Source organism: Helicoverpa zea, chromosome 1 (genome assembly GCF_022581195.2).
Source record: "Helicoverpa zea isolate HzStark_Cry1AcR chromosome 1, ilHelZeax1.1, whole genome shotgun sequence".
In the NCBI taxonomy this organism is placed as follows: Eukaryota; Metazoa; Arthropoda; class Insecta; order Lepidoptera; family Noctuidae; genus Helicoverpa; species Helicoverpa zea.
In genome coordinates this window covers 13,180,651-13,195,852 of record NC_061452.1, presented here as the reverse complement: position 1 = coordinate 13,195,852, position 15,202 = coordinate 13,180,651, and the positions used below count along the sequence as shown (strand labels likewise).

The window sequence follows — 15,202 nt, the reverse complement described above, 5'->3', positions numbered from 1 at the left end:
TGTGTTGATTAGTGTTGCTGTTAGATGTGAGGTTCCTGTAGAAGATTTTCTCATTATTGATAAATTTTGTGTTTTGTGATTTACGTTCTGTACATGTCATGTATCGCCTGAGTCTACTAGCTGCAGCATTAAGTTTTTGTTTCAGTGTGTCCAGAAAGTGTACTATTTGTGTATTTGAATCTTCGTGTTGTGCATGTAATTGGTATGTTGATTTTACTGTTTCTACTGCTGCTATTACTTTGCGGCTTCTATTGCCTCTAGCGTATTGTGTTGGCCTACCGATGTTTGCTCTTAGTTTGTCGATTTTCTTTTCTAGTCTTATCTGCCACTTTGGCTTTTTCTGTACGCTCCTTCGATTTTGGTTTTGTATCTGTTCTGAAATTTTGGCTCCATTGCATTTTGCTGCCGTCCATGCTGCGCAGTATATTATGGACTGTAGAGTGTTAAAGTTGGTGTCAGCGTTTACGTTGTTGGGTAGAATTTTGGTATCTATGTAGTCTACTATAACTGAGAATTTTTTGGATGTCTTTTGTTTCGGTATGAATGGTCTGTTGGTAGGATGTGTGTCTAGGAAGTATTGTTTTGCTTGTGTGAATGTGTCTTCTATCACGGAGTTAAATTCTGGGGCAGTGTCAGTATTATTTTGAGATGGGATAAAAGCTTCAATATCGATATTGTTAATTAAATCGTCCTGACCTGTGTCAAACGTAATATGAGGTTCGTTGTTAGTTTGTGAGTTAGGGTTTTGTATGTTTGTAAGCTCAGTGTTAAGTGTTTGGTAGTTGTCGTTGTAGTTTTCTGTGTTGTGTTGTGTTTGTGTGTTTGATTGGTCATCAATTTGGTTACTGCTGCTCCTCAACTGATCGGATACCTGTCTTTTAATTTCTGCTAATCGACTATTGTTTATATATTTGTTGTTGACAATGGCTCTTTGTTGATCGGATAATCTTTGTTCTGTAATATGAGATAACTGTGGATATTGGTTTATGAACTCTTCGTGCAAATATTTTCTATAGGATGTTTTGTTTGTTTCAAGTTCTGTTACTGTGTAGTAGATTCTCATGATTGATTCGTTTAACTCGTTACCCCATTTCATTCGTTGTCCAGTGTTGGTGTGTAGTGTAATGTTTTGTGTAGAGTGTTGTTGTGTTTGAGTGGGGAATATGTGTAATTGACCTCTTACTTCTTCATAAATACGGTTTATTGCATCTTGTGGTAACAGTTTCTTATTAACTATGGCCCTGCGTTGGTCCCCCACTCTCTGTCGGCTTACTTGCATGTATGGGAATTTTGATGAAAACTGTGTGTGTAAGGGCTGAAGATATGTTTTGGTATCGGTTTCCATGTTAGTGAGATGAAGATAAGTACGTAGGATGAATTCGTTCATTTCTTTAGTCCATTTTCTACGTATTGGTGCAGTGCTAGTGTTGGGTACAGGCTCATTGACAAAATTTGTCTCCTGTACAACATCCACCGACTGTATACTAGCTGATGATAATGATGGTGATGGTGAGATGCAAAATGATTGTGATGATGATGGGATTGATGAAAAAAGTGAAGAACATGATGACTCATCGTCATGTGAATCTGCAGCAGTTTGGGACTGAGCAGTTGGCTGCGATACGGTGCCCCCCCCAGAATACGAAGGGCAGCCCAGGCTGGAAGCCATGGGGCGGGATTCTCCATCGCGGTTAGCTCCGGTACCCGCCTGGGGTAATACTCTATTACGTAGTCGCATTGCATAGGGAAGTTAACTTAATAGGTTTAATACCTAAGAAGATAGTTAAAGAGACAGGAAGAAAGAAACAAATTATATGGGAATAGAATTTTAGGTATCTAAGTCCTGCTGATACCTGAAGGGTAAAGGTTTTAAGCTTCCGTTTTCTAGGGAGTTGGAGGGTGTAGGTAAAGATAAGGGAAGGGATAGGTTAGGAAGTTGGGACCGTTAGTTGGAAAGGGTAGTGTCAAGGTGTAAAGACAATTTAATTTAGCTTAGTACCTCCTGATTACCTGATGGCACAGGGTTGTCATGATCGTAGTGACAATTTTACTGTTCATGCCTTCCCACAAGCCCCCCCACCACGTCAAGGTGGCCCCTTGGGGGGGGAATTATTATTATTATTATTAGATTAAGACATACCATGGTGCTTTATCCATCAATGTTTGTGTCGTTCCATTTTTATTCGCCTCTGCCGTTGTTGTCGCCATGTTTGCTTCTGAAATTAAATAAAAAATACTATACACATATCATTCAATGTAAGATAAAATCAAAAGAACATTGATGGAAAATAGTTTTATAAACTGATATAATAAAAAGGGAGCATTTTTTGCTTTTTTGTTTGCACCCAAAATGTTCCGAAACTTCAGAACCGAATTGAAAAAATTTTTCACTGTTGGAACGCTATGTTTTTCCCTGTACGGGCAGTAATTCTCACGGGTCACTGGTGAAAACTGCGGGAAAACAGCTAGTAATCAATAAGTTAATTGATTGAAGTTAGCTTTTCTTCATAAGAGGTGAAACAACTATTCACATCTATACATATAATAAATCTGTAGAAAAGTAATTTTTGTACATTGAAGAAATTGACAAAAAAAATAGCCAGCATGTTAAAGGATAACTAACAGAACCCATTTCCATCATTTTTGTCATTTTTGTCTGTTTGTCTGTTTGTCTGTTTGTCTGTTTGTCTGTTTGTCTGTTTGTTTGTTCGGGATTCACGTAAAATCTACGAATTAAATGCAGACAATGCTTATATACAAAAATTCTACGTAACTTGGGGTATTACTTAGTTTTTGTTTCATCGAAATCGATTCACTCTATCAAAAGATATGATTAATTTTGTGAATTCAAGATGTAAAATATTACGACACGCAATCTATTTGTCAAAACTGTACATTTGAATGTTGTACTTATATTAGTTGATCGGCCTATTATTAATCTTTACACAGAAAATCACATCTTTATGAGTGACTTCGGAAGAAAAAAAAATATGAAAATTTTGTTTAGCCAAGGTTAAAGTAGCTCCATCTGTGGTAAATAAAATACACCATCAATTTGTCAAAGGAGCGAGGTGGTAAATGACAATACATTCTTTATAGAGGATTATTATTTCAACAGATGGAGTTGTGTATTTTCCGTAATTCACCATATTTTAACACGAAGTGTAATTTTTCGATAGACATTTCAATAGTGTTTGTCAGTTTGCCGTGCCACATCAAAATCCAACTATATTATTACCTTGATGAAAGGAAAATTAATAGTTCTCGGCCAAATTTAAAACGGTGCCATCTAAATTATTTTTTGAACATAATGTCAAAAATGATGACTTTAGTGGAACAATTAATTATCATTTAAAGTTACAGATGGAGTTCATATCAGGATTTTTTCATAAACATAGTTTAGCTTATCTTCCACTAATGTGGTGGCCTTAAAACAAATTACTTTGAGTGATTAGTATTAAGTAGACCTTTTTTTTCCGACGTCAAAAATCATCAAATGACCCCTCCGGCTGTGGGTTAGCAGCGGTGAGGGAGTGTCAGAGTCTTACTGACTAAAAACCGTCGTGTTCCGTCATAGGCCTTTTGTGTACCAGGGCCGCGGTATCTCTTTCGAATAACCCGCAGCCCCGGCAGGCCTTGGCCCTGCTGGGCCCCGCTGGGGTTGTATTAAGTAGACCTTAATTATTTTTTCTGATGCAAAATATGTAAACTTAATCCTAGAAGAAATGAGGATCTATCTCTCGCAAGCGCTGCTAAGCGTGAGGTAGAAGCCCAGATACAAAGAGCAGATAAGAAATGGGAGCTTTCTCGATTTAATACCATACACACGTAAAATGCTTTATGCGTCTGAAAACGTACAAATTACGCGCCGCATACCAGAGACATGTTTACTTTCAACTTCTGATCGCAAATACACTGTTCACGATTACGAACAGTCTCAGTAAGACCCGAGCCAAGTCTAAAAACCCTAAAAAACACCTTTTATATAAAACTACGTTTGATGTCATTTAATCACAAAGACAGAATTGTTCTCTGTTGCAAATCCTATCCACCTATATCCTATCCTAATCCGGAATGCATTGCAGGTGTGCATTGCACAAAAACCAATGGTATCCTATTCGAGAAGTCAAAAGACTTGACCTGCTAACGTCAGTTTCTGCGCTAAGCAAGTGTTCTTAATAGTACCATCAGAATTACATTCATCGTTGAATGAGGTGATTAAATTTTCAGAAACCACAATAACAGTAGGATCCAAAGCGTATGATCGCTTCATAGAGCTCTGATTGGCCCCAGGTGACCAAGTCAGGTCTGATTTGTTTGTTCATCAGATCTTTGAAAGTGTTTCGGTGGATACTTACTGTCGTCCTGTTTACGTGTGACACAAAATATGGTATATAAACGTCCTCCGCAAGAGCGAAATTTTCCCGGTGTGCGGTAGTGACGCACAGTATACAACACTTATGTTTCTTTTGATTTGCTGGCTCCACCAAGAAATGGCAAATTGCGAGCGTACATTTTGAAAATCTTGGCAAAACTGCAGGTTTCAAGTACGAACACATGAAGTGGACTCGCACAGATACGTACATTTTACCTATTCGTGAACTAATGCAAACATTTCGGTGGAGTCCCGGCTTAGGCCACCACACGTGTGAGTAGCGCGGGCGCCGCGCGTGCGTCGCGAGCGCGTTGCGTGAGCGTGCGTCGCGTTTTGCTGCCCTGCGGCACTTGCAGCGCGCTCGCGGCGCGCACGCGCCGCTCTCCTTGACGTTTAACTGCTAAGGCGTTTAGCGGGCGGCGCGGCGGGGATAGCGGGCGAAGGGGTAAGAACGCAACTCGAGCGCCGCGTGCTCGCCGCGAGCGCGTCGCTTGCACTCTTCACACATGCCGCAGGACAGCAAAACGCGACGTTTACGCAGCGCGCTCGCGACGCACGCGCTACTCACACGCCCGAGGATCACGCACGCCTAATGTGGGGTCAGCCTTACCATAGTAAGTGCACAGAAAATCCCCGTCATACAAGTGTTTCTCCCCAGTAGTGAAACTATCCTACCCTATGCGCCTGCTGATGATGATGACTCATTTTATCATCCATCCAGCTATTCCCCAACTATGTTGGTGTTGGCTTCCAGTCACCGAATCTGTTTGAGTACCAATATTTTGCTTAGAGCGACTACCTATCTACCTATCTTCAATCCAGTCAACTACACAAGACGATATCCATGGTAAGACTGACAGACTTTCTGGCTTCTGATTAGTCGCAGCAGCTGCAGAAAATATACAAATGACAGCTTTGTCAGACTCAAAGCATATAGACATAGATTATAGCTGTTTCCTGTGAAAATTACTTACGCACCATACGTAATAATTTTCCAAATTGGCTGACTAGATCCAGAGATATTCACAACGTCACAAACTTTACTTCTTTTGTTTAGATAAATGGTCACATCCACAACACAACCTTGATCAATGAATCTATGCGACTGCTAAGTGCTAATCATAATTATACTGTCACGTGAAAGAATGCACCTACGGGATAAGTAGTATTTTGACTATTCTATATTGCCCACGCAGACGAAGTTGCGGGCAACAGCTAGTTAGTTATAAGGTGCTAAAAATTACTATACATTAACAAGAAAGTGCACACTGTTTGCAACTTATTTAATAGGCATTTAACAAAAGGCGAGAAATGTTAACATTTCATAGTTCTTACGCCACAAGCCCTTTCTTTAACAAGTTTCTTCGTAAGACTGTTGGTACGCGAAATGACATAACAAGCGGGTCCACCTAGTATATTTCCTTCGTCCATAGAACGGTATGGAAAATTTTAATGTAGCAATTTGTGACGGTCGTACCGATGTGTGGACAGTATTGCCGTCTTAATTGCTTCAAGCATATTTTATGTGTCATAAATTGTGACAATTTAGATCTTTTTAATGTGGCAATGCTACCGGTCTTCTGAGTTCTAGAAAGAATTGATACTACGTATAAGTCACCAGAAAATAAACAAGGAAAACAACAAGAACCACGAATTTGTAAATTTCATAGGAAATGTGTATACCTATTATTTGTGAATTTTTGAATTTATCAAAAAATAACTGGACTGAATGAAACGATCTTAGAAGGTTCCATATTTTTGTAGTTTTTGGATTCTGGGGTTCATAACTCGTGGAAACAATAAAATTTTAAAGGATGCACTGATGATGATTATAATTAGTAGATGACTTAATGCTCGTACATAGAAGTTCATTCATAGTATATTTAATTGGAGGAGATTGAGGAAAAATATTGACTTATTGTTACATTGTTTACCAATTTCGTAGAAAATAGCCAAAAAAATTAATAACTATACTTCGGCCGTTCAGAGAATGCGTTCCTGACACCTATCAGTTAGTCACGACTAGTGATGGGCACAACATAACACTGAGTTCGTTACCGTTCCTTCAAAATGAACCGCCGCATTATTTTAAGATTATTTTCGTTTTAAATTGGCGGAATCATTTGTTTTATATTTTAGTTATTTAAGTGGAAACCAAAAAAAGGTAATATTCATATAATAAAATTGTTTTATTTATTCTTTGTTACAAGTACATTGAATTGAATGTGCGAACAGAATATTAATCAGACTCCGATTTGCTTGAGGAGGTGGTGTCTTCATCATCATCTTCGCCTACATGTATAATTATATTATTATCAATAACAGAATCAATCCTGATATCTCGGTCTAACAAAAGCCGGGTAATCAAATAAAAACAGATCGAAAACACTTGAAAAACGTGGTCTATGCGCACGAAACGACAACGGACGACTGTTTTAGCGTCACAAAATGGCGGCCCATAACGCCATTTGGGGTTACCATTTTTAATCTAAGTATAAAAATGCGGTTTGGTCATAGTTTTATTTTTATATTTCATAAAAGTTATAATTAAGTCTTATAGTCCATTATTTTCCAATTCTTAAAAAGAAAATCAAAACGTATTATTTTATATTATAACTGTATAAGAACAGATTACGATACTTGCCTGTTATTTTTAGCACAGCACTACAAAATATAAACCGCTGACATAACCTTGTAATAGCGCAGTATAGATTTAGAAAAATATTGTTTACCAAGTTATTTGACACTCAGTTTGGCACAAAATTATAACATTCATTGATTATTGATATAATAATGTTGTTTTAATGCTCCTCAATTGTTAAAACGGTAAACAACCAGCAAAAATATTTTTATCGTAACTGCAACGCCATTGCAAAGTTACGTCGTCAGTTCAATCGCGACGTGTCAGGAACGCATTCTCTGAATGGCCGAACTATAATGAATGCCCAAAGTCCAAACAATGACAGGACAATGTCCAATCAATCAAGAATTTTATAGAAGGATATTAATTCACACGTCGTCGTAAAATTAATAGGTATAGATTCGTCTAGTAGTTCTAGTAGTTACTATGTATTTGCACTGAGCTTAAATTCTATCATAATATTTACTGCATAACTTAACACATCTGATTGCAAATCAATGCAAAAGGTCAGTATGATTTCGGATTGATCTTGTAGGTAGTTGATCCATTTATCACGATTTGTTCACTTACAATTCCCAATATTCTATCTATCGCTAGTTTTGCTTACCAGAGATAGGAATTTGACAGCACTTGTGTCGGGCTAAAGCCAAAATTCTAGCTATATCTCTAGTAAAAAACACAACCGATTGATATAATATTACGAACAGCTGTTAATGGATAACTCGTTTCATCTATTTAATTACATATTCCTGTCAATCATATAATTTAAATTATTGAACCTGGAAATTCTGTAGCAAATGGTGATCTTAAAAAAGTGCTGGCTTAAAGCCGGTTCGTACGGTAAACAAATATTGAAATCTTTAAATAAATAATTTTAGAAATAAGGTATATATACCTGCACCTAAACCTGCTTCTTCTGTAGGTCTAAGCCTGTCTATTTTATTTGAAGGTTAAAGTAATGTTGTATGACTGGTAACACGCACCCAGACCTTATATAACATGTTTTCAAATACCTACGTAATCTGAGCCATATAAAGATGATCTAAGTATGAAAATTATACAATCTGTAAGGTGGGTTGTAAAATATGTCTGTTACATTCCAAACCGCTGTTGCGTCTTACTTTGAAATCCGAAAGATATTGTTTGAACATACATATATTGAAATTAATTTGAAAAAGCAAAAATAACGTAATTCTAACTATTTTATAATAACAAAATAGCAGTAATTAACTGTTTATAAATGATACTTACGATGAGTTGAATCATCTAAGTTAAGCGATAACCGAACCTTTTTTAGTTGTCAAATATAGTCGATTTGACCAATGGGCGGCAAGTGTACGGCTGGTTATATTTTGGTTATCGTTATAGTTAAATGGCGCAACTGAGTCTTAGTATTTGGTAAACGCATTGCAAAATTAATTTAACAGATTGATCCATCTACCCTCAAATGTTAAAATAATATTTGTAAACGCATATTTTTGCTTATTCATCTTTGCACATATTTACTGAAAAATATATTCTTGATCCAATAATGTTTAGCGTATATGCGATAATGCTAACACTTACTCATTACTATATTGTGTCTATTCAATTAGTCTGTCTGGTGCGTTTGGTACCAAGTCCAGGTTACATTGGTTCGGGGTCATAAATCAGTCTATATGTAAATAAATGGATATGCGCAAATTCAATCATCAGATCAGATATTTAGCCGGTACAAGACGGACTAAAATCACTGGTAGGTACTCGGCCTCATCCGGTTAAACACAAATACATAAACATATCAATTTAGGAAATAGGTTGAAAACATCATTTTTACAAGTCAAACATAAATGTTTCTTAATTGACTACCCACTCATTCTAAGATGAATCACCGAAAATAACACGAGGTTCTCTTCGGAAGAATTATTAAAGATGAAAAGTTTGCAAAGTGGGGATTTGCAACTCTAAGCAAGAATTACTTACTACTAGACAATGCATGAGAAACTTAGGCTCGTGTCTGAAATTATATTTCAAGAAGCAACTGAGAAAAACACAAATGACACCCAAGAAATAATTTTAATATTCATAATCAAGTATTTATCTAGTAGATTCCTAATGTAGTGTGTGACTGATTGTAATTCAAGATGAAGCTTGCTTCACGAGATAGGTTTATATTGACCCAATGGCAAGGAAGTCAAGGCCATATTGAAAGAAGCGTCTGCAGTATTTGTAGAACTGGATGTGGTTATTTAAATTCTAGACATAATCTAGATAAACTTACTCTGTAAATGTTGTAAAACTAAGATGTCCCGCGGGTCTATCCGCGTCTTGAGAGAAATATTTTCTGCACCCAGGTAAAACGTAGCAGAAGTATGTGTTATTCGGCTATGTAATATAGAGTAGAGGTATATTACTGTAAAGTACCTACAATCGTAATTCGTTTAGCAGTTTTAACGTCAAAGAGTAAGTAAGTCAAGTAAAATTCGCGTTTAAAATTTTCAGTATCCAATTACTTCTGCACTAATTAAGATGCAGATAAATTATTGAATGAATAAAAATCTTTACTATTATTATTTTAATGCCGGAATCATTAAAGCAAATACTCCTATTTTTGCATAATTCGAATTTGTATCCATATGCGTCATGCGCATACATTAGCATAACATTATTCATGCATTACAAGTTTACTTTAAACTAGTTCTCTCTCGGGATCGCTCGGAATATGTTTTACCTTTTGTAGACAACTTTTTAATGATTTTCTTTCATAAATATGCAGAAGCAGACAAATAAATACTTAGGTACCTAATTAATTAATTCAACCATTTAGATATTAAAGTTCGTACGGGCGTCAGAGAGCATGTCTTGTTTTAATTTAAAACTTATGTCAAAACAAATTGCAGTATGTTAAGGTCCGAATATTGTATTATGAAAACTTAGCTAACCCCAAATAAACATTGGGATAACGGCAGGAGGATGATGATATTTTGCTTTAATTCAGAAACTTGCCGGCTGTATCAACACAGTGGCATCGACACGGATTGCCATAAATAAAAATAGAACACGGAAGGAAAATTGAACAAAATAAATGTAGCTATATGTTTACGTACCAATAGGTCACGTACAAATTATATCCAAACTAGCATTTGCCCGCAACTTCGTTCGCGTGGAATAGTGACTACCAGCAGATTTTTGATTTGACCAATAGATGGCGCTATATGTCCGGAATAATTTTATTTTTATTTTTTTTTGTAATAAAAACTATCCTATGTCCTTTCTCAAGTTTCAAACTATGTCTGTACCAAATTTCACACAAATCGGTTCAGTAGTTTAGGCGTGAAGAAAAGACAGACAGACAGACAGAAAGACAGACAGACAGACAGACAGACAGACAGACAGAAAGACAGACTGACAGACAGAAAGAGTTACTTTCGCATTTATAATATTAGTTTGGATGTATAGCTCGTACCTTCTAAACGACCGTACGAAATTGGATCTTTGATTCTTATTTTGAGTCCAGTATTACCTACCAATCATTGATTACGGCCGTCAAACTGAAATACAGAAACACACAAACATTTCCTAGTGTGTAAACGTGCTTGTGATAAAGTGTTTTATGTTTCAGTGAGGCTATCAATAGCCGCTTATCAATTGTTTGTAAACGACTGAACCCGTTATGTACCACTTTATAAATAAGTTATACAATATCAAAATCATAGATTTTATGATCTGATATGAAGCATTAAGTTTATTTCAATAAGTACGGTAACGAATGTTAAATATTTTGCAGACGTCAGATGAGATGAATATGTTGATAAAAGCTGAAACTTCTGTTACTTAAGATTACCACTGAGTTGAACACCAGCTTTATTCGAATCTTCTCTATTCTTATAGTGTTCAAAAGTAAGTACCCACCATCGATTGTTTAATAAGAGGGTATATTGACAACACATTATAATAATTCTTGTTTCTCAAAACCCTTGAAATGGTTTATTTTCACAATAATATGCTTGTATAAAATGTATAAATTCATAATAATAAAGGCGACCTATTTCTTTTTGAATCCTGGGAATATATCTTTTTGAAAGGTTATGTTTTACAAAAATGCGACCTTACTTTGTATGTACTCATTTACCTAATGAAAGTCCATTATTTAGCATTATTTATGATTCATTTAAAAAGGCTATCAATGTTACATTTAAATTATGTTGAATATTTTAGCTACTGGTTTTACATTATACTAAAGTACATTTTTTTCAAGATTTCAAATATGTTATTGTTTGTAGGTAACTACGCACCAAAGTATATAACTTATAGTCTAAACCTACTGTGATAGTTAATTCTGAGAGCACATTGTTAATAGCCTGATATTCAAAAAACAAAAGCCATCTTATCTTCTTACTCTAAAATTAAGAAATAACAATAAAATCTACTTACAATAAATTTCTAAATATAACTTTTAAAAAAGTACGTTTGACGTTCACAGATAACTGTCAAAATTAGGCGGGAAATGATACGCAATGGCGCGGCCGCGTCCGCTCTTGGTCGGATGTCGCGAGAGACTAGAGTACGCAAAGGTAACTTGCATTCAGCCAGTTTGTGGCCTACACGACAGGTTAGCCGGCAGATTATTTAATTTTAGAATAATTAATTCTAGGAAATACATTTTAATGATTCTTTTGTTTTCAGATATAAATAGACGAAATAATTTTAAAATGTTTAATTTGTTTCAAGGTTACTAAAATATTTATCCATGGTTTTTTTTTTTTATTTTACTAATATTTGACTTGTTAGATAATACTAGCAATTATCTCAAAAATATACGTAATAATTATACTATTTTTACGTATATTTCAGCTGACTATAAAATTAAAATCATTGTAGCTTCTTGACAAAAAAAGTGTTATTGAATGTTAGCTGCAGACAGTTATTCAAATGTGCAACAAAAAACATTGAAATTCTTCACAATAATGCACAATAATGAGAATCTTAACAAAAAGAATCATTACTTATACAATAATAATGTGAAGGGTAAGTTGAACAACAATATTTTTCACAAGGACAATATTAATTAGGCTATTTCAGTCATTTAGCTATCTTAGGCTACCCCCACGACGTTCTTAAAAGACGTGAGCATAGACGTGAACTTGTTCTAAATAAAACCTTATTACAAGCATCGCATGAGTTGAGTCGTTAGTTTGCGATGCGTTCTAAATTAGGTCGCTCCGGCTTATCGTTAATTGAGAACGCTGCTCAACTCTTAGGGCTGCAACCTTTTTCTTGATTCTTTACATAACAATAGATATAAATACTTCCTGTCAAAACTTCATGGTAAAACTAGAACGTGAATACACTTCAATGGCTGCCTAAAATGTTTATAAAAATACTGTTGTAGTCTAAAAGACAAAAAAAAACTCCTACAACGCGTCATCGTTTGCAAGGTTAAGTCAAAACATTGTTCACTAAAATCCTTGCTAATTGTATTAAAATTGCGGTAACAAAGACTGTTTGTTTAATTTTAAGAAATGAGCCTTCCACATTGGCGGATTTTCCGCTCGGATTGTACGGAAAACCCGCCAGTGTGAAAAGGTTGTAAGTTTTAAAATTAATTTCACCTTCTTTCACAAAAAATAAGGGTCAACCCTAGCACAAATGTCAACGATCTCACACGTGTTGTGAATGCACACAACTACCGGCTTTTTGATAACATGTGTTGTTGAGTGAACAACCGACACACTACATGTAGAAATTTTTTATCAGAAAAAAACAGCTGAACATTGGAGTTCTTGTATAAAATATGTTACAGCCGTTTATAAACTTTATTGTAGTCCGAATTACGTAATCTTTAGGTAATATGTTTGTGTATACTTAATTATAGCAATGTAAATTCTAATTTGGAAAAACCAGCCTTTTTGAGTGTCTGAGACCTGACAGAAAATCAATGACTATTTATTTATGTAAAATAAAGCAAAACACATGTTTTGACTACATTACATTGCACGGATCGTTGGTTCTGTCAATAATGAAACAAGTTGATCACTCTTCTTATTTTGTATTATTGTTTGTTTATAACTTTTTGTCTCATATCAGTGGAAGGGAAAATATGCGTCTAAACTATACATATCGGGGGTTTTACACGTTGGCTGGCGCGCATGTTAAGTCGCAATTGACACTTATTTATATATCAATTTACATCCTACACATTATTACTACATACACGAACTATATACAAAACATTTACATTTTTCCACGCTTCCCATATAAATTACCATACCTTACTCAATGTATTTGTCCACACTCATTACATACAACATCACTTTATATAAACAATATTTACATTATAAAACAACAATACAATACTACAACTCACTACATACAACTTTACACAAATAATATTTACATTATATACAACATTTTTCAAATTTTATTTACATTTACAACTACAATACTACAACATTGTTACTATTTGATTACAAATGATTACAAATAAACGTATTAGGTTTGGTCTATTGAATGCAGGCTCCCTGGGGACTAACCAGGACGAGTTTTTGGTCGCAATGGGCAATCATTCAGTGGACATAATGGCTGTCAACGAAACCTGGTTGCGCAAAGGTGAAGATGACCGGGCGCCTAGTGTACCTGGTTATAAACTCAAGCACATCCCGCGACCATTGTCTATACGCGGGGGACGCGGCGGAGGGGTCGCCTTTTATATCAGAAATGGAATACCTGCACGTGTCAGAGCACACCCTGAACACCCTAATGTCGAACAGCTATGGTTAACTCTCACCGTAAATAAAAACAAACTTCTCATTGGCACGGCATATCGCCCACCATGGTTGGAGCTGGAGACTTTTCTCGACGGACTGACATCAAGCATTGGTAGTCTGGCCCCTTTCGATAATCTAATACTATTAGGAGACTTCAATGTCAATATGTTGGACGTTAGTAACTCGAAATCCAGACAACTTGCAGATTTTCTCAGTTATCTCAACTTGACTCAAGTGGTCACAACTCCCACGCACTTAATAGGCAATAGTAGCTCGCTCATTGACGTAATCTGCACTGATGCTCCAATCCGCAATGTTGAGGTGAATCATATAAGTGAGCTTAGCCATCATGCATTTATCACTTGCGAGTCGGTCTTCAAGAAACCTAAATGCCGACCTAGATCAGTGGTTTATCGCCCTCTCAAGGACATTCTGCAGGATTACTTCGACAGCGATTTAAAAAGTATACCTTGGTCTACAGTGAGTGACATGAAAGATGTTGATTCAATGGTGCAAACTTTCAACTCATTTGTTATTCAATTGTTCGACCTCCATGCTCCCACTATATGTAGAACTTTTAGATCCCGTCCCACTCCATGGATCACTGATAACATCAGATTAATATCGAAGCTGAGAGATGAGGCCAGGGACAAATTTCGTAATTCAAAGCTACCTGAACATAGGACTAATTACCTGGACCTTAAGCATCTAGCCATCACGGCACTGGCTAACGAGAAGACCGCTTATTTCGCTAGTAGCATTAATAATAATATCAGGGACCCTAAATTGTTATGGCGCAATTTAAAAGCAGATGTGTTGCCTGACCACAAACATAGACTTCTACCGGAATACTTTGATAACCCGGACGAAATCAATGCGGCGTTTCTAGATGTTCCCGGTGATTGTAGTCTTAATGATTCGCAGTCATATTTCTTTGAGTCGCATAGGTTCAGCGATGCTACTTTCACCTTGACAGCAACCACTTCCGAAGCAATCCTCAAGATAATTAGAAGCCTAGGGTCTAACGCACAGGGAGTTGATGGCATCAGTCTCGACATGATAAACCTCACATTACCAACTACCTTGCAAGCCATCACAGATATCATAAATTGTTCAATCATTACACACACATTCCCTGAACTCTGGCGATGCGCTATTGTGCGACCGATCCCTAAAATTAACAACCCAAATAACACAAAGGACCTAAGGCCAATCAGTATACTGCCCTGCCTTTCTAAGATACTGGAACGCGTAGTGCACTCGCAGGTCATTGAGTACCTTGAAGCTAATAAAATTCTTCCGGACCTACAATCGGGCTTTAGGCAGGGCAGAGGTACTGCAACGGCTCTGGCCGACGTAGTGGGGAATATTCTTGAGGCACGTGACAGGGGGGAGGGTACAATTTTGGCTCTGTTAGATTTTTCCCGCGCTTTTGATGCA

The 15,202-nt window shown here is 36.4% G+C and overlaps 1 protein-coding gene across 1 annotated transcript in view; it reads right to left on the bottom strand.

Annotated features, from left to right (window-relative positions):
* LOC124631745 (17-beta-hydroxysteroid dehydrogenase 13-like) overlaps positions 1–11,565 on the bottom strand; it is a 38,681-nt gene extending 27,116 nt beyond the window's left edge. The window contains exons 1-2 of the mRNA XM_047166364.1: positions 11,430–11,565; positions 2,141–2,216 (exon numbers count right to left, since the gene is read on the bottom strand). Coding sequence (XP_047022320.1) covers positions 2,141–2,208 — 68 coding nt within the window. The 5' untranslated portion in view covers positions 2,209–2,216; positions 11,430–11,565. The remainder of the gene's footprint in view (positions 1–2,140; positions 2,217–11,429) is intronic.
* Between the last annotated feature and the right edge of the window lie 3,637 nt (positions 11,566–15,202).